At 39.6% G+C, this 20,343-nt stretch overlaps 1 protein-coding gene across 2 annotated transcripts in view; it reads left to right on the forward strand.

Annotated features, from left to right (window-relative positions):
• Positions 1 to 4,891, forward strand: part of CHRDL1 (chordin like 1) — a 41,040-nt gene extending 36,149 nt beyond the window's left edge. Inside the window, exons 11-12 of one of the 2 annotated variants that reach the window (XM_003208439.4) lie at positions 906 to 995; positions 2,128 to 4,891. In XM_003208439.4, the coding sequence (XP_003208487.1) occupies positions 906 to 995; positions 2,128 to 2,258 (221 nt within the window). In that variant the 3' untranslated portion in view covers positions 2,259 to 4,891. The remainder of the gene's footprint in view (positions 1 to 905; positions 996 to 2,127) is intronic. The other variant, XM_019618280.2, reaches the window with a different exon arrangement.
• The last annotated feature ends 15,452 nt before the right edge of the window (positions 4,892 to 20,343 follow it).

Below are 20,343 nucleotides of genomic sequence, written 5' to 3' on the forward strand. Positions count from 1 at the left end.
CAAAACATCAAAACCATGTTGGGTGTCAGTAATACCATGTGTAATCTGTGACAGAGAAATGAACACTGGGTTTGAACCCAGTGCTTATTTAGCTGGACCAGAAAGTTTTCCTTTGAAATTACTGTCTGTCCTATCTGTCCTGTATTCCCTAGTGATACATAAATGCATTCATGATGGCCTAGAATATTGACAATAAATTATTAAGCAGTATCTCTTATTACACCAACTGGTAAAATCAGAAGAAAATTCAAAAGCTTTCTGATTTGCATTACTGCAAATCCTCAACAGTTAGTACAGAAAAAATATTATCTTCAGCTCTTTAAAGATTCTATCTACTTAATCCAATTTAAGCAAAAAGGACGCAATCCCCTTAGGAAAACCTCTTCTAGTGCAGCCCTTTCCACGGAAATGATCTCCAGAATGCACTATAAAGCACAAAGCCAAATCCCAACTGTGAGCAGAACAGAAATCGCAGGAGGGCTGATAGTTAATAATTACTTTATGTGTTCAAGAAGCCACAAAGGCTTGTGATGACTTGTCAGTAATGTCTGCTAACTCATGACAGGCAAAATGGCAGTTAACAACAAAATTGTACTGTTTTTTTCCAAGATACTGAGATTTTGGCTTCTGTTGTAGTTTTACATTCGCCCATGCTAAGAAAGGTTTTAGCTATGTCAGAAAATAATCAGCCAATTCTCACACACCTCTGCAATCATAAATCCTCTGAAGAGGAGCACTGGGGTAGCAAACAGACAGAATAGGCCAAAAGTCCACATTATTGGTAAGGATTATTTCACAGCGTAGCTCAAAACAGCAGAAATTCTACATAAAGACCAGGCAGCACCCCGGGCCTAGAGCAGTGTGCATGCTTCCAGTAACAGCCACTTCTTGTACCTTTGCTGAAGGGATTCTCCGTCATTTCTACATTGAGAAAATGTCCAAGAGGGAATTTGAAGAGCTTCCCTACTTCAAACAGATAACAAGGACAACCTCTAGTAAGTAAAATTCTGACACCTTCAGGCTTTCCTCCATCTACACAACCTTGAAAAATACGCCATTTTACTCAGTGCAGTCAAACAGCCTCATGTTCCTCTAGTATGTGGCTTTGTATAAAATCAAATAATCAAAATACAGCAATTTAAAATGTAGGTACATATAGCATGCTGCGCTAGTCTCCTGTCGTTCTGAGAAAACAAATTGGCTGTTTTCTGCTTATAATGCCACGAGTCTAAAATATGACTGATGTCAGCACAACAGCACTATTTGACTTTATTTAAGCCCATATACATACATATGTTGTACTTCAAAGAAGCCTTTTCTGTGTTCTTAGTAGTATTTTTATTATTAAAATTTGTCTTTTGAAAAGGTATGCAACTCACTTATCACTCTTGCTTCAATTTCTTTTTTGTATTTCATCCAGCTTGGGATATGATACCTAATTTGACAGTTTAATTAAGGTATAGGCACTTTTAGCTACTAGTTCTTTTGCTCTACGAATTGTCTTTTTTCTTTTTTTGAGGTTCCAAGTAGGCAGGGAAGTATTTTGCCCAGGAACAATCTATTCTTCATAATACAGGATAAGTGAGAGGCAGACAGCTTTTCATCTTGAATATTTTCTAATTTGTTCCTTTCAGCCTTCTCTGCACTTGTCATTGTTATCTGTACTATCACATCCTAGTTAGCAGGACTGTGAGCAATTCTATTAACCTTAGCAAAACTATACCAGAATACTATTATCTGACACAGTTTGTATAATACGCAGGTAGCTAGAGTTCATATTGCATGAAATGCTGACTTCTAAATGCTTTCATTTACCACCACATTTAAATTTTTATATCACTGTCATAAATCAGGGGACCTGACTACATAAATGATTGAAGCAAATAGTACTACTTGATTAAAGAAAAGGATATTCAGGTTCTTGTTCATCATTTATAACAACATTGTTTTTTTCATGGAATATGTTAAATGACTGTAAGATACTTTGAATATTTTCCATGGGAGGATTGGACATCCTCTCTTTGACCACTGTGAATCAGTTTGTCTGGAGAATGCTTGTAAGTGACTCCAAAGTTCCCTATGCCCTTCCTAAGCGAGTGTCTTTCTCCTTTGTGTTTTTGTTTTCAGGTCAGTGGAAAATATTTAGCGAGGGAGAAGCTCAGATCAGCCAAATGTGTGAAAGCAGAGTGTGCAGGACTGAGCTCGAGGATTTGGTAAAGGTTTTGTACCTTGAGAAGTCTGAAAAGGGTCACTGTTAAGGGAGACAGCACTGGAGGGAGAAACACAAGAAAACTTATGAAAACTTGGATCTGCAGCTGGACTGCAGGCTTATTTTGCTTAAGTCAACAGTTGCCCTAAAAACCAAAACTATAATGCAGTAATTATTCACATCATGCACAGCAAATTTGCTGCTTTATGTGTAGTGGTCTGTGTCAATCGTTCAAATATCTCCTCCAAAATTCTAGGAGACTCTGTCTTACTGGTGGGAGAAGCAGAAAGAGAGACTGTACTTTCCCAGAGTTGCATTTCTTTACAAGTTAAAAAGAGAAAACAGAATGCTTTTATTATTTGGCAAGTTATTCAAACTAATGAAAAGAAGGACATCTAATAAATGTGCAGGAGCTGTGGAGAACATTATTTCCTGTGCCGAGCTCATACCATTTCTGGAGTTGAAATGGCTTGTGGATTTCTTTTTAAGTAGTGGAAGAAAAATACAAGTGCTACAGTACTTGTGTTGGAGACATAAAAAACAAATTTAAACTAACAAACTCCTAAGCAGCCTGCCTTTGGGATGATGTCTTGTAGCTGAGCAAACAGAATCCATAAACTGAACAGCAGGTGTTAGTGGCAATCACTGTATTTTTGTAGCAACTTGAGCAAATGTTCGCTTCAAGTGGTTTTTACTGTTTCCACCACCCACTTCTCTAAAAAAATGTATGTATTATCTCTCAATCACGGCCCTAACAACTTCATTCTTCTGGGCCTGATTAACACGTGATCTTGGCTAATAGACTGCTTTGTAAAGCGATGCTGAAGAAGGTGGTGAAGTACTTGCAGCACTTTCAGAATTCCTAGGGGGTTGCACCTCCCAATTAATAACTCCTTCATTACAACAGAGCTTAATTTATTTGTTCTGGTTTGTTGCAAAACTAATCTGCATTTTTTTCCTGATGGTGACTTCCCAGTTCTCAAGCTTCAAGGACAGATTTCCCCCATGACAAATACCAAACAGCTACAGCAAGCCTTTAGAACACAGTAGCTCTATGAAAACTCTTATCTTTGTGAAAAAGAATTTTGAGATACTCTGTTAAACTTAGTATAGTACATCTACAGCGTTTAAGAAAGGTGGTTCTCATCTGCCAAAAAAGAAGCAGAAGGCTGTTATTTTAAAAAATATTTTCTCTGAAGAGTCACCATAATGCTGCACTGCCCAGGGGCTGCAGTATTGGGTGAAGTCTCAAGAAGCAAATGACTCTGCCTGCTTTGCCTCCATTTTCTGCTCCGCAAGTGGGAAGGAACACTGCTGTTCAAACACACGCTAGGAAACAAAGCTTTGTGGAAACAATCTGAACCAGGGGCTGGGCCTTCATAGGGAGTGAAGTCACAGTGACTGCATGGATTTTGAGGTTTGTTGTTCTGCCAGCAACAGCACTGTAGGGGTGTATTCACTCCTAAAGGGACGGAGGTGTGGGAGCTCCTGCAGCTCCTCTCAGCCAGGCTGCCTCGTGCTGCCCAGGCCCTGCTCTGCTGCAGGCAGCACGGCATGGGGCTTCCCAGCAAAGAGGAGCAAGTGACAAAAACAGTCTGAAAGGGGTGGGAAAGCTGGAGCGAACTGGGCAAATAACTCACTGAGCGATCCAGGATGTTGTAGCTCCAGGATCCTGCATATAATCGCCATATTGTCCCTAGGCCTGGGCACAGAGTGGCTGACATAGAGGAATGCTTCCCTCCCTGCCAAGTGCTCAACGCAGTCCACTGTATCAGGAAAACATGCTAAAAAGGGAGCATGTAGGTGAATTTACAATAATAAAACTCTAGCCTGATATCAGTAAGAACCGAACCTCATCAGGCTGCAGTGAGGACAGCTGCTCCAACACGGGTCCTGCACAGACACAGTCCTGCCACCAGAACTGCACAGCAAGGCCACAGGGAGCCCAGGCCTGGGGCCCCTCCTGCCCTGACCTGCTGCAGGGCCACTCTTCACACTGCTGGCCCAGTTTCACCCTTTGTGAAATCCCCTTTTCCTGAGGTGTCACTACTGGGCCCAGCTGTGCCTTTGCAGCCATGTGACAGCCCAGCCTCTCCTCACAGAGCCCAGCAGGGCACAGACACCACTACCACTGGTAACGTGCTACGTGCAGAGTCTGAATGGGCACCTGGCCATAAGACAAAGTGATTTGTTCCATTGAGTTTCCATGGTATCATTGCCTCCATAAGTGCTGTGCAGGTGTTTGGAAGTGGAGTAGGGCATGCTAACCGAGGTCCTAAGGCCTCACTGCACCAGAGGTCACTGCAAAATAATTAACTGCGGAAGCACCAGCTTGATCTTAGCAAAACCCACAGCATGTGGCATCTATTGAGTTCAAATGTGCTGTAGAAGTGCTAAATCTCACTAGAACTCTTCTGATAAGCCATGAATTATCCTGATCTTTCCTTTGGTGAAGATGCCGTAAGGAAGACTGAGGAACTGTAGCGATCTGGTGGGAAGAGCAGCGGTTGCCTTCTCACCTCATGGGCATAGTCTGTAGCAGTAGCTGGTGAACAAAGACCGAGGGGAAAGTGAATAGTGTTTGTGTTTTTGTGAAGGCGGCAATCAGCTTTTTGTATTTGTGACAGGACTGGTGGAGTCCAGATTGTGTATTTATTTTATAATAAACACTTTCTAAGAAAAGCAAAAAAATCATAAGCACCACTTAGTAAAATGCAGTGTTGCATTTCTGCAGTTTTTCATCACATAGGGAAATAAAATACACAGTGTCATCACGCTTTCAATTCTTTTCATGGGACGTATGTCTGTTACGGTACTTATTTATGTACTTGTATCACTTCAACCTGGTTTTATAAGTTAATAAACTTTAAAGTTGTTAAAAAAGCAAGCCGTTCTGTGTGTGATGTTGCTGGGTATGTTACAAGAGTCCTTTCCCTAAGAACACATTCTAGGTACACTCACCCGCTCTGCTCCCACCTCATCTTGCAGCAGCTCCTTCCTTCTCAGGTGGAGCTGTCTGAAGGTTGGGAGTCAATCAGGCAGGATTGCGCAGCTGCATTCCCACTGAATGTATTCTCTTGATTTCATAATGTCTAAGCCATGTTTTACCACCAAACTACACAGTTTTGCTTCTCGCTTCACCCCTATTCCCCTGTCACATATCAGATCATCTTTAACCCAACATCATTCCACAGAGCAACAAGAGGGGCAGGGTACCAAGGGAGAACTTAGAGCTGTTCCCTTCTGAAATAACTTTAGAGGATATTCATACAAGAGAAAGAATGTGACAGCATAAGACTTGCATCCTTTTACACTCTCCATTAGGAAGAAAGGTCAAACCATTTCACAATTCAGATGATGAATACTTCCAAAATAATTGATAGCACATGAAGTATTTGTGTAACATTGGTGTGCTCTGGTGCCTATTGTGTTATCCATCTAAGATAAAAGCCAAGATTTGGGAGATTTATTGTGGGAGGGGTGAAAATTGACAAAGTTAATCCTTGTTTCCATTTATTGTTTTTGTTTGGGGTTTGAGAAATGTCTTCAACTTCTCCACTGAGATTTTAGACTATTTTATTTCTTGGGTAAAGTATGTCTGCAACAACATGAGTAGATGAATACGAACCCATAACCCTGCCCTTCTCACATAACACCAACCCAACTGTGCGCGAGAATGCAAAGCAGCCAAAGCAAAAAGAAATAATTGAGTTTAACACAAGAAAACTGCTTTCAATGTAGGCACGCCAGCTGTTAAATCAGCTTGTTAAGGAAAAAAAAAAAAAAAAAGCAATGAGCCTCATTTCACTACCACTCAAAGTAAAATCTCTCGCTCTGTCCTCAGCTGACCTCAGCTCAAGAGGCAGAGATAATTCAACACACCAAGTGTTAAGTGCAGCAAACAGTCAAACAGCACCAATTTATCGCTCCACCAAGGTTAATTTCATCTCCTAAAGACTAACTTCTCCCGTGTCTTTCTTCACCTGTTTCTCTTCACCTGTTTCAGAATCAAAACACCAAGAAAATTTAGGTCAGGAAAAATTAAAACTACACCCTATTCCCACTGAAGTAAATAGAAAAATTCTCAGTCTCTGCAAGAAAGAAATCCCTGAAGAATTCTCAGTCCCCAAAGAACTTGTACTGGCACACACTATGCAGGCATTAAGCACATTTCAGCATGCTTTAGTGTTTTTGTGTACAGAAGATACATTTTCTACTTTTCACAGATAGACTCATAGCCACACTGCTACTCAAAACTGTGTGAAGAGCTAGGATGGGACAAATAATCATTTTAGACTTATTCTGGGTCTTAATTTTAGAAGTATAAATAGGAGTCAAGTGATGCTTACGGTTTGTGTATCAGTGAATATTTTTGCTCTGCATCTTTAAATGGGAAGATTCAGGCTTTCCCATTAAAATATCTAGCTTGACTTTAATATGGTATTTATTTTAATTTTCTCTATTAAGGTGTTGTGCAGAATGGCCAGGCTGTGCACTGTTAAATACGCAGTTCAAGTACAAACTTTTTGTAGAGTACTCAGGATGCAGGAGGAAATTCCACAGCAGCATCAAGCAAGTATAGTGACACCTTGGGACCTTATTCTTTTTGCTGGTAAAATTCTTATGCATTTATAATAATAATTTTATAAATAGCTCATAAACCAGTAGACAATCATAATCAATTAATCAACCTTAAAGTTCTTCCTAGAAGAATGAAGATTTGGTAAGATTTGATTGCAAATACAGTTATTTATTTAGGAAAAAAAATTCTTAATTTATTATGTGTAGCTCCAAGTGACAATATGTTCCAAAGCTGTATTTTGGTGCCTGAGTTCGTCTTCTTAATTCTGTGCTAGTAGAAAACATTTCATTGCTTTGAGGACCATAATATCTATTCACATAAACTAAGTATCACAAAATTCTTGCAGTTAGATCAAGCCAGACAGTGGTGTCCTCTAAAAAATAATCCAATGACAGCACTACATAAAACATCAGAGGATGTTTACAATCAGGACTCGTTATCCAGTAAGTTTAACTTTGCCACTCATATTAATGCAAAACAGTTGAAAAATCACACAAGCAAATCCTACCAGTAGCCCTTCTCACTCACTCCACACCATGTACATGACTATAAACAAGTCTAAATTAAAAAAAAAAGTTATTAAAAACCCCACTGCTATTTTGTTTGAAAGACTTAGTTTATAAATAATGAGTTGTTTCCACAAGCAAGAGGAAAAAAATGCAGATTACTTCAGAATTGAAGGAAAATTTAGCCTCATCTCTTTTATTTTGCAGTCATACATAAGTGAAAGATTCAATTGATAATAATCGTCAAAGTCTTGCCTTTTATACAGTTATTTAAGTACTTAAAACAGCTTTTCCCAACCTGCATTTTCTTTTTAGCTCCAAGTCAGACATTTTTCAGAGCCCTTTGCACTGATGAGTCCCTGCTGAAGAGACCAGGCTCTTCCCATGACATCAGCTTGCAACAAGCTCGCAGTTTCTTTCTCATCAGCATGTGTTGAGAATTATTTACTCCATCAAAATTATGCCCACAATGAGATCACTCTTATTAAGAGAAAGCTATTATAACTGCCACGTTCATGATGATCACAGTACACATTAATAAACATGAGTGCCTAACAAAACATAGTTACTGATAATTCACTTTTCAATCAAGAATTTAAGCAAACCATAGAGAAATTGAGGAGCACAAAAAACACGTGGCAACTGCAGACCTGCACTTGACTGATCAGCACTGGAAACTGGAGCTCTGTCCTCTGGCTTTTCCATCAAGTAGTTTATTTCCTAAGAGATCTTTCATCTTTTCACTAATTATTAAAATGTTGAAAGGTGCGTTTGCTGGAAGAGTACTTCTAGAATGAATCTCCAGTAACATGGGTCTGCTGGAAGACTCTTAAAGCCATGAATCCAGTAACAAGCAAACAGAGTTCTCCAGATTTCTGGAGACACAGCTCAAATCTACCAGAAATTCAGTACCTGCTGCTGTTCTCTTAAAATATATTTCCCTATAAACCTACATCATACTCACAATAAACTCAAAAAGTTTCAGTGAAACTCAGTAGAAAAGATACACCAAGTAGGATTTCAAATTAACAGGCCAAATTCTGTGGAAATCGGCCTATTAGCACTTTAGAGGAACATCTGTCCAGATAGAGGCATAAGCACTTCAATCTGGACCAAAAGCATAAGTAAAAAAAAGAGAGGGAAGATGTGACAACAACTGCTATCAACGTAAGGAGAAAGATTTTTCTCATCTTCTTTCCTCTTAAACTGCTGTTTTCAGAGCCATTGCAAATCTTTCATCGCAAGCCCTGCTGGACAAGCTGTGAAATCAGATTCGTAAGCAGAGGTTCCAATAGCACTGCTTAGCTCAAAGGATTACTGAAGATAGTAGAGATGTCACCCCTCTCAGTTCCATTTCAGGGCAGTGGGATGAACACAGCATTTAAGGACAAGTCTGCCTTTTATTTCCATCTCACAAAACACAATCAAGGACCTTACTTGTAATTAAAGATCTCTCTGCTCTCATACATGTCAGGCAGTCAAAATAAAATATGGGATCTCTTCTGGGATTACCTCCCTGGCCAACATATCTTAAAGTTACTGTTCTACTGAACTGGACTATTTTACCAGACACATTAACACACACACACAAAGTCAAAACAATAGAGACATCTCCTTGCATCAAAATAACCTGATTTCTATCAAGCGTCTCCTCCTTTTCAGCTTCCTCCTAGTCCTAGACTTAAGGATACTTTTTGTACTTATTCTGCTTTGGGGAATTTTCGGTAAAAAAAAGAGACTCTGTGGCCAAAACAAGCAGAAGAAATGACATCTAGGAGAAATTCTAAAAAAACTCCATCTCTACTGGAAATCAAAAAGGGTCCTAACATTCTTCTGCAGAAGCATGGGAAAAGCCAGTCTGCTGCTGCCAATAGTTTAACTTATCACCACAAACTGTCAATTGAGAGAGGATCCCAAAAGAAAGTTGGATTTTAGGCTTGGGAGACCTCAGGATGATGTAATGTTTGACAATAAGCTTTTGACTAACGGTAATCCAAAAATTAACAAATGTATTGAATTAAAATATTTTAATGATCAAAGAGTTTGCCTTTCTGACAAAGTTTCAACTGCAGTATAATCATCAACTTTTCACTTTGAAGGTTTGACTAGAGCATAGGAGATGCCAAAATCAAGAAGGAAATGAGAAAATTGGACATAGCCTCTGCAAAATGAACTCTGGAGTAAAGTAAGATGGATTAATTTGCTTTCTTTGCATTCTGCTCTACGGACTAAGCGCTTCGAATATCTCTCTTTTCTCATTGTAAGATCTCATTAGTTCCTCACTGGAAGCACAGCTACCACAATCTGTCTTGTATAAAACTGATTTTTCCAAAACAACAACAAATAATATACGATGAAAACAAGCTTAACACAGTGATGGAACTCTATTATGAAGTGAATAGGTGCTCCCTGTGCCAATACAGCCTATTCAATCACAGTCTAACATTTTAATTATGTATATAGCTAAGGGGACTAGCTTGCATTGGCTTAATTACTCTGCATGATAATGCGAACAAAGGGCCTCTGTTAAAGTAATCAACAAATATTTTAGCTGGCTGAGTTTCCTCAAATGTTCCAAGACCAATGAAAGATCTGATCATTAAGCATTTACTGCTCGAGAGCTATTTTAAACCTGTGCCCTTCATATCACAGCTGGCCCTTTGAGTAGCCTCGAATTCTTTTTATGTGAAAGCCCTCATAAGGCAGAACAAAAGAATGTCTCTTGTTTGGATCGAGCTGCTTGTGTCAGCTGTGTGATGTTCACTAGCAGGAGACGGCTATCTTAATGAGCTTTTGGACAGGAACAGCGCTGCCACTTTCTAACTTTTGTCCAGTTCACAGGACTCCTGATGCAGGGTGCACTGGATGTGTTAGAATTGTAAATGAACCCCAGCACTTGCACATTTCATAAGGATCCCACAGTAACAATTAAGCAATAGTCTCTGCTGTTGTGGGCCTCTCCTGCCAGCTAATTGACCACGACGGGAGCTATGCAGAGAACCAGGCTGAAGGCGAGGACACATAACAGAAGTGAAGGTTCATTATCTGGCAATGAAAAGGAAGTTAGCACCAATGGGAACTGGGCTTTAAAAAACTAAAGGTTTAAGGCTTTCACATTTTGGAGGCATTTGTCATTAATTTCTCCATTGCCCAATAGAAGCCAAGAGTTTTTAAGTACACTCCATTCTAGTGAGCCCTGGGAATCGGACCAGTGGTGTCCATGCACATGCTCCAGATCTACCCAAGTGGATGGCAGAAGAGTGTCCAAGAATGTTAAAAAGTTGTGCAGACTGTTTGTTTACTAAAATTCCACACAAAAAAATTAGGAAACTCATGAAGGAAACTGACAGTCATATCACAGCTAGGGAGTATCTTCATGGCACCCTGCAGGAGCTGAAGTCCAAACACTTTACAATCCTATCCTCACTCTCTCCCAGCAGCACAGCCTGCTCCACAGCACATGGGGACTCACCCCTGCTGTGTCCTGAGTGGGCCATCTCATGTGAGGGGGAGCAGGGTCAAGGGGAATAGAACCACACAAGTCGTTGAGCATCATGGTGGGCATTTACATATTTCTGTGCTGAGTCATTCCTCAAATATCCACTTTCTCAATGAAAAAGGAACCTTCCCACCCTCTTCCTTAAACAAATATGCCAAAATGTTGGTGATAAATCTAGCAGGCAAGTAAGATCTAAAAACCTGTTTAGTTATTACAGAGGAGATTTACTGGAAGGAGAACAGGGAGGTCTCCTGTACTCGCAGACAGCCCAAGAACATATATTTCATACATCTGACTGAGCAGAAGCTATAGCACTATATCATCTCCACTTCAACGCTGCAGCTATTTCAATTTCACTTCCACTATATGTCAATGTTCTCAGACAATCTTCCAGTCCAGTACAAACACCTGTTCTGTGCTTCCTTCTGTGCTGTGCTCAGTTGGACCCAAATCCTCCTCCCTCCCGAATTACTCCAGCTAACAGGCCCTAGAATTTCCCTTAGCTCTCACAATCCACCTTGCCTTCCAGGTCTTCTACTCTCAGACTACAGAGCCCACTCCTTTCCTAATGTCTTATTTGTGCAGTTGATCATATCAGTGGAAAGGCAGTGGTGATAGATGATCATCTTGAGTAAAATCATGCGCAAAAGAAATAGCATAACTGAAGGGAGAAGATACAGTGCCACTATTCTGTTATGTAGCAAAGCGCCTCTAGGTGACAGCTAAGTTGTTAACATGCTGCACCATTAAATAAGGCAATAATAAATATGTATTTTTTAATTTACATTCATTCTGAGTCAAAGCCACTCTAGAAGTGACAATTCCCAGGATCTGATTTCCCTCATCTACATTCTAGTCCAGCCCCTGAAGCTTTTTCCTTACCTCATTTGCATTTTTCCTCATTATTTTCTGCTTCCACAAATTCAATTATTTTTGCCCAACAACTCAAAAGCACTAAAGGTTACTGGAGAGCAGTGGGGTTTTTCTGTCAACTTACTGGCACGGTTGTTAAAACATAAGCCTGAAGAATAAAATGCAGCAGAACAGTGAGTGAAACCCCTACAAGGTCCCCATGGTCTCAGAGCACTGGATGTCTGTATGGTTACCCTACTCTGGATGAAGATGGAAGCAAAGGAGGAGGAAAAAGGTCTTTTACAGTTTCGAGCAGAAGCAAACATGATGAAAGAATGTACGATGGAAAAGAAAGGGCGAGGAAAACCACCACATCAGCCTTGTCTTGTTCATTGCTGGGTAACTACTGTTGACTGACTGCAGATTCCTGAGCAGTCTGCCGTGCAGCTCTTCACTGCCTGCCTGCATGCAAGCCTTCTGCTGTGGTCGTGGCTGCCATTTTTGTCATATTTCTGTAGGAGAAACCTTATTTCCAGACATACTTTCCCCACCACAGCCATTGGAGGGGACTATAAAATATTCATGGCCACATGGGCACAGCACAAAAATGATGTCCTTAAATTGTACACAAATAGCAACATATATGGTATAGCATTAGTATGATCCCTTAGGGAAGAGACCTGACCTGTCAGAGTCACACTGGGCCATACCCAGCTTTTACAGCTCACGTCTCAAAGTTACCAGGCAGATGACCCCCAGCATATGCTGAAACAAACAACATCTTAACCTGCTTTGCAGCCTTGCTAAAAAAGTGCAAATCACAGAACTTATCGACATCATCAGATTTCTTTTTGGACTGAAAGCATCTACAGAGCTCTGAAAACATCAGAACCTCATCAGAAATCAAATGGATAAATACTTTTCCGTACTACAAATTCCAAATTCTGTGTCTAACTTAGGAATTTTCTGATTGAAATTATTTCTGTGTTATTCACATTCATTTATTAATACTCTCATCAGAAAATACATCTCTGTCTTAGATACTTTCCAGTCTTCATTTGGAACTATTTACAGAATTAGTAACCTTTGGTTTCTGGAAGAAACAATTCCAATTATCTGCAGCATGGATTTGTCTAAGTACACAGCAAAAGTCAGCAAAAGGTTCTGGGGATAAAATGGTTTGGATGGATGTAAGAGCGTTACTGGTTTAAGATCAAAAAGTTACCCTGGCAACCAGCTGCACCCCAAGACCTTACCAAACCCTTGCTGTCCTTCTCCTTTGCTCTACTGAATAGCAGCAAGTTCAAAACTGATTTAAAACTTTCTTCTGCCAGCACAGAGTCTTTGAAAAAGCTACTGCAGGAGACTGCCAATGTCCAGAGTGTTAAAAATAGATGAGAAACTTACATGAATAGGAGAAGCAATAATTAAAATACTAATAATTTCACTTTTATAAAAGGACAGCAAGAAAGAAGGAAATCAGAACTGATTTCTGGCAGTATGCACTGTTAGCATTCTGGCATCATTTTCCATATACACAGATCTACCAGAATAGAAACAACTATTAAAACAGTTTTTAAAAAAAGAAACCTGCTTTCACTAGTGATAATAACACTTCTCTCCACCCTGAAAAAGCATCCTTTTCTTTGTCAACTCAGGAAAAGAGGTCATGACAGTTTTCATAAAATTTGGAACGTTTTCAGGCAGCTCTAACAACAATGACAATGACAGCTGAGAGACTTACAGCCACTGTATGGGGAGAGATGGGAAGCATTTCTGTAGTATTTACTTTTTATGAGTCTAGAAAATAATTTAGACCTGAACATCCATATGCATAAAGTTATACCTGTGTTCAGGCAGCTTACGTCTATGTTTCTCCTGTTTGCCCTTCCAGACCTTTACTACTAATTCACTACTACTAAGTCTAAGTGAATTAGTCTGCAATAACTCTGAGGCTACATCAGTCTTCTGATGGAGGGGGAAAAAAAAAGTATGTGAAAAATACAATGCTGATCCTGCTTTTCCCCACTTAGCTCCCTTTTCCAATCATCTCTGTTTACTTATATGGGTGTGAAAGCACAAAAGGGGAAGAAGCAGGTCAGTCTGGCTCCAGTGTCCTACTGGAAATGCCTCTTGACTCTTTCCTGCTCAAAGCAGACATTCCGTGTTTAAAGGTGCAGCATCCAGACTTACCATCACTTAGCTAACAGATTTTCTTAAGCCTCTACTAGATTTTTAGCTGCATCCGACTTGCATGGGTGGCTCCAAAAATAATACCTCCTATTTATTTCCATGGAAACTACAACAGATATGAAGACTGCAATAATAATATTTGATAGAGTAGATTATCAGCTACAAAACACTACTACTCAACACAGTCACCAACATTAGGTATGCATTTTTTCCAGAGATAAACAAGAGCATGCATGCTGCACTTGTAAAAAATTGCACCAGTGAAGGTGACCTACTGCCTCACAGCTGCTCCCATCATTGCTCAGAAAACACTGCCCACACAGTCCATCTTTCATCAGCCTGAACAGATGGAAGACAGAAGACGTCAAATCCAGACTGTACAACAGTCCAAGATTGGCATTGTGCTCCAGGGTCTTCAAGCTGGTACAAGCCTAGTGCTACTGTGTTGCAAGAGGAAGGATGTCATCCTCTCTGGTCTGTCACTAGAAGCTCAAGCTTTCACCTTAGTCACTGTTACAATGTAGCTGTCAGAGCCCATGGTTTGAGTTCCAGGAAATCCAGAAGGATCACCCCTTTCTTATTCCAAAAGACAGCGCACATCACTTTACCTACTGAAGGCTGCATCTGCAACTTCTTCTTCGATGAGGAATTCACACATCACTACTCCAGGAACTGCCATTTTTTACTCCTATTGTAGTGGTCTTGTAATGATGAGCTTCAGGTAACTGTCACTTTCAGCCTTATATAGGCTCAATAGGTCCTGACAAATATGCATACAGTGTTCTTTCTGCTCTTGTGTGAGCATTCGTGGGCCCCATCTGGCACAAACTTTCTGATATTCCAATAGTGCCACTATTGTTTCCAATGCACTGAAGTTGATGTTAGCTCTGTACACAATTCCTTCATCATAATCTACCAATTCATATGGATGAGCTTCATTTCATGGCATGACAGCTGTGTATGGCCATCCAGAGCATGGCTTGCCTTTCATATTGCTGCCATTGTTGCTGAAACAAACCACCCACCACCTCACTGTGCTCACACACACTGGTTGGTCTCTAGAAACTTTCAGCAAGCATCAATGGATGTCAGCGGGTGTCATTTTTTCCTCATGGAGGAATTCAGTTCCACCCCTTGGCTTCATCCACACTTCTATGTCAGATGCCATTCTGTCAGACCACCCCTCTGCTGCCATCTGTCACACAGCAAGAAAACATAATGGCATATTGGTGGGAAGGTTCAACCTCTGCTGCCATCCCACCAACATCCACCTCTGACATCCTGGGCCAAAATAATAAAACAGGAGGCATTACTATCAGAGCAGTCCTCATAGATCCATTAGGAAAGTGAGAATTTTCAAAAAGTTTTAGGTCATGAAGACAAACAACTGTAAAGCTAAGTACCAGAAATTACAGCTCCTTTGATCAGGGTGGATTACTAAGAGCTAGCAAGAGCCAATAAAGACTCTCCTTCCTGAACACACACACAAAAAAGCCATTAACCTTTCTTTACTAGAAACCCAACAATGAAAATAATGTTAAGGTCAAAATATCTTCCCCTGGTTTTGTCTCTGTGTGTATTCTAGTATTGTTGCATTCACTGTGGCTTTCTCAGCCCCAGGGACAATATCTCATGGTGCCCCTTGGCACACTTATCATGAAAGGTAAGTAAATGGAAAGATGAAGTATGGAGTCACTGTAGAAGTCACTGTAGTCACTTTGAGAAGAGCAAACCATGACAATATTTATAGGGTTTGGTGTCCACGTTTCCAAATTCAATTCTGAGTTTGTGCAGCTTCAGAGTCAGCTGGCAGAAACCTTGGAGCATTGATTCTCTAAAAAGGAGCCTTTCCTCAGTATCTCAAATTAGATAGTCAAAGAATAAATAAATCCTCAGCACTAATATTCAACTTCCTATTTTCACTAGTAGCAGCTTTTGCAAGGATAATTTAATTCTTCTGTTTCATCTAGCATTGAGGCTTGTAAACTCCTTTGAGGATGCCTACCAGGAATTCGTCAACATGAAGGATATATACTGGTAAGATCATAATCAAGTCAATCAAGGGGAGAAATTCAAAAGCTTTGCCACTAAAGGAATCAAACATAAAAGCCTCCCTGGGGGGAAGAGGTTTATGTACCATGCCTGGCCTATGTTAAGAAAATTAAAACTAGTTTCACGACATAAAAGAGCCAAAGTGTCAAGTCACTAAAAACAGTTTCCAGTACAGATGGCCTTTTCCAGACTGGTTTATGGGGGAAATCAGATTTATAATACATTTTAAAAAACAAATCTGACAAAACCATAACTAAGGGATATACACATGGAAGACAGCACAGAATATATATTAAACAAGGACAATTTAAATGCAATTTAGCAGCCATCCAATTGCTATAACTAGGGATACTTCCGTTTATATTCATGGCAAACTTTTGCTTTGTCAGAGGAAATGTTTGCAGAACAGATACTCCTAAGGAAACTAGCTTAACATAAAGAGTTGAGGTTTGATCTTCTTATTTCTCAGAGTCAGTTCAGATGGAAGAGTACCAGTGCATGGGAAAGTGAATCCAGACTTCTACCGGGTACATGTGTTAAGGAATAGAAAATGTTCTCAGGTTTATTGCTTATTAGTTCTGTTAGAATAAACAGTTCTCTCCTTTCTTCTCCCTTCCCTGGTTCAGTAATTTTGTTTTGAAAGCCTCTATTTTTAAGATGAAATGTCATAAATAAATCATTCAGAGCAGAATGGAAGGAAATCAGTTTTCTGAAGAAAGCTGTCAATGGAGAATCCAGAAAAGGAGAAGAGAATATAACTGATTGTTACAGAGTACATGTCAAACAAAAAGGAATTATTTTCTTACACGCAAGAATGATGATCTAGTTCCTTCCCAAAACTGCCTTCCCCTTTTGAAACTGTCTTATATAGAGGACTGCATAGAAATGAAACAGAAGATTCAGCTGCAGAGAGAAATGGTGCACTTTGCATTTGAGGAAGATGATTTCTAACTTTATGCCAGCAGTGCTTAAGGAAATGTAGCTACGTAACTGGGTAAACATCTTATTGCCTCTAAGAAGAAAGAATCTGGTGGAGATTTTTCAAAGCTGCCTCAGGGGATGGATGTCCAATCTCCATTAAAATTAACAGAAATTGGCTCCTCAAATCCAGTCTATGGCTTTGAAGAAGCAACTTTGGAGGTGAATGTATAGTATCAAAGGGTAAGGATGAGTTGGGGGTAAGGATGAGTTGAGTGGTTAACTGTATCACGTGGGAGTCACTTCTTTGCTTGCTTGTTTCTCTGATGAATAAAAAGGAAGTAGAGGGGAGGAAGACAACAACAGCAATAATGAAGAATAAGCATAATAATAAGAAAAAAATATGAATTGAGATTGAACTAAATATCCAAACATATATATATATATTTTTAGTAGACTCTGAGGAAAGTTTTTCAATGGTAACTGGAATTCCTTGCTTGAATTCAAGACTCAAATCTTTTCTGGCATGATGATCAATTTAGCAAGTAATTCTTGGCTAGAACAAAGTTATTTAAGTTTGCCAGTGTTCTCATTTTATTCTCTTAAGGTTGAAGAGAACCTAGATATCCAGTAAGAAAGAGTAAATGAATTGAAAGATCTTCAATTAAGTTCTGAGAACTTGCAACTTGCCAAAACAGAACTCAGTTAAGACTGAAAACTTTGGGGAACATTAAAACTACTAAATACTTTGAAACAATTTCCACTAGAATTAACAAATGTTTTTAATTGAAGAACGTCTGTTCCCTTAAATTACTACAAATGTTCATAACTTGATGTTCGTATTAAGTATTAATATTATCCAATAAAATGTAAAAGCAGGAATTTAAAAATAAATAAAGGGAAAATAATTAACACCAAACAAGAATGCCTAGACGCAGACATTAGACACAGACACATCTCCATAGACACAGGAGATAGCCAAGGAAAAGCTCAATCACCGAAATATTAATTATATGAATAAAAACAACTGCAGTTCCTTAAGATTGATTCCTCAGTACATCTGTAGGAATTTGTCATCATTTCTTTGGGTTGTATTCCCAAAAATACATCCTTTGTGGCAAGTCATTCCATTTGCTCAGACCCGCTCACCTCCCCGCTTGGGCAGTGGCTGACAGCGATGGCAATGGCATGGCCTGAAGAAAGCTGCATGGCTGGTGCAGCCGGCACCCTCAGCCCCTCTGTCTCATTGCACAGTTTTAAAGTTGCATGCTTTTATTTCTTTCCCAGAGAAAAGCCCCTTCCCTAGAAACACTTGCACAACAAAAGACAAAGTGGAACGCTTTGAGAATCACCCAGACTGCCACGTACAGAGCATTTTCTCTCAGCATTTGGTGGTGGTGTTTGTTGCAGAGCAGAAAAATACAAGTAAGCTGAAATGAGAGCTCTGGTGGTTTTAAGTTTCCCTTTCAATTACCCAGCTCCTGCCTTCAGAGACAGCACACTTGTAGAAGTGTGTCACCCAGCTTTCCTCCTGACCTCAGGCTTAAGGGCTTCATTTGTACAAAATAAACTGAGAAAGAGTCCACAGTTAGGTACCAAACTGGAACAGAAGTGACCACAAAAACATGAATAATGCTCGACGCTACCAGAAGTAAATTAACTCTGACTAAACAAGCCATGCAAACAGGGTAAAGTCACACTGTAAGATGGACTTTCACACAGAAGGCAGCTATAAACTGAGTGTGGCCTGCAAATCAATCAGCCCCCTGCCTCTACCTAATGAGACCTTTTTCTTTATTGCATTTTTATAGACTTATAAAAACAGCATAGGATGGATTATACGGGCCGTCTGTCTGCCCTGTCCATCTGTCACCGTGCTGTTGGTGCTCACCCCAGCAGAACAGGATAGTACATAGCAGGGGCTGCAACTTGAGGGAATTTAGGACCGATTCGGTGACTTAAAAAAGAAAAAAGTGAATAAAACAACAACGCTTACATGACCTCCTCCCCACCAAGACCCTGAATTCCAGCACTGCTAGTTTGTAAAAAGGACCGTAAAATCCAAGTGAGTCAACAGGAAAGCTTGCCTACAAACGCAGCACAACACTTGAACAGCGTTTGTGGCAGTACTCGTGTGAATGTCAGTCCTAATTTTTGTTAAAAGTACAGACAATTTCTCAGAACTCTAAATGGAACATAATTAGTTAAAAAAAAAAACAACAAGTTACGTCTATTTGGGTAGAATTACTTGAAAGTTCTAGGATAATGACTTCATTTAACATGCATTAAACAGAAGACATTTTTGGAGCTATTCCTGCACAATCAAAGCTTTCCTGTTCACGTAACTCATTTTTGTGATTCTTTATTTTGTCAGTGTTGCTGTAAACAATGTGCTGCCCATGGCTGGGCGGGGAGACCAGAGATTAAGGAAAAATAGTCATCCCTCCACAGAATTCTGTAGTTACATTGACCAGCTGCAAAAGAATTCTGATAAACGGCCAAGAAGGGTCACCGTAAAGCAGCGCTCCTTTAAAGTTGTAATCCCTATTAAAGAAAATTATCTGGACTCTCTCCAGAAACATTTTGGGAGGGGGGAGGGGGGAGAAAGGGGTAAAAGCTTCCGCAGAAGATCAAATGTTGTTGATTATAAATTCATTACCAGCATAGCTGCTAACTTCAGTAAATTAACAAGGAACTTTTATTACATCCAATCAAGGTCTTGTTAAAGATAACAAGTTCTTTTCATTCCTTGTATTTGTATAACAGTCACTTCTCTGGAACTCATCAAGGCTCGTTGGGAATCCATGCCAAAGTACCACTCTCTCTTTTAACAGCTTTAAGAAAAATAATGAAACCTTACGATCACAGTGAAAAAGCACTGATTATGTAAAAATATTCCAAGATAAAAGATTTGGAGTTGCAGACAAAGCTGCCATAGCATCAGAAAAGACAGTGATACTCCACAGCAGAAAAGTCTTAAACTGATGAGTTTTTCATGCCTGTTTTTTATTTCTTTGTTTGTACAGAATAAGCTTAGCTAAACATCCTCTTTATGAAATCTGATAGTGTAACAGTGATCCATTATGGTTTCACTTTAGAGCAGGCTTTCACTCAAATATTAATTGCTAAAAAACCTGTTTTGCATAATCAGTTTAACCATATGATTATGTTAAGAATCTATCAAATAATCAAAAGTAGGAGGAAAGAATCCTTTGCTTTGAAGCTCTTCACTAATCATACATTTTTACAGCAAGTTAAGGATTTTCCAGAAAACAACTACATCAAAAGCAAACATTGTGAGACAGGCTATTGAACTGAGATCACTTTCTTACACGCCATCATCCAAACAAATATTTTTCATCCACTTCATTTGTTTGCCTTCCAAGTTTAGTAGCAATGAAAGAAACCTTTCTAGAAAATGTTAAAGAAAGTTCCAATACGTACTGAAATCAATGCCTGGACAAGATGAGCCCAACATAGAATTAAAAAAGCCCAATAAAAGAAAGTAAAACCTAAAGGGTAATATATGCTT

Source organism: Meleagris gallopavo, chromosome 9 (assembly GCF_000146605.3).
Source record: "Meleagris gallopavo isolate NT-WF06-2002-E0010 breed Aviagen turkey brand Nicholas breeding stock chromosome 9, Turkey_5.1, whole genome shotgun sequence".
NCBI lineage: Eukaryota > Metazoa > Chordata > Aves > Galliformes > Phasianidae > Meleagris > Meleagris gallopavo.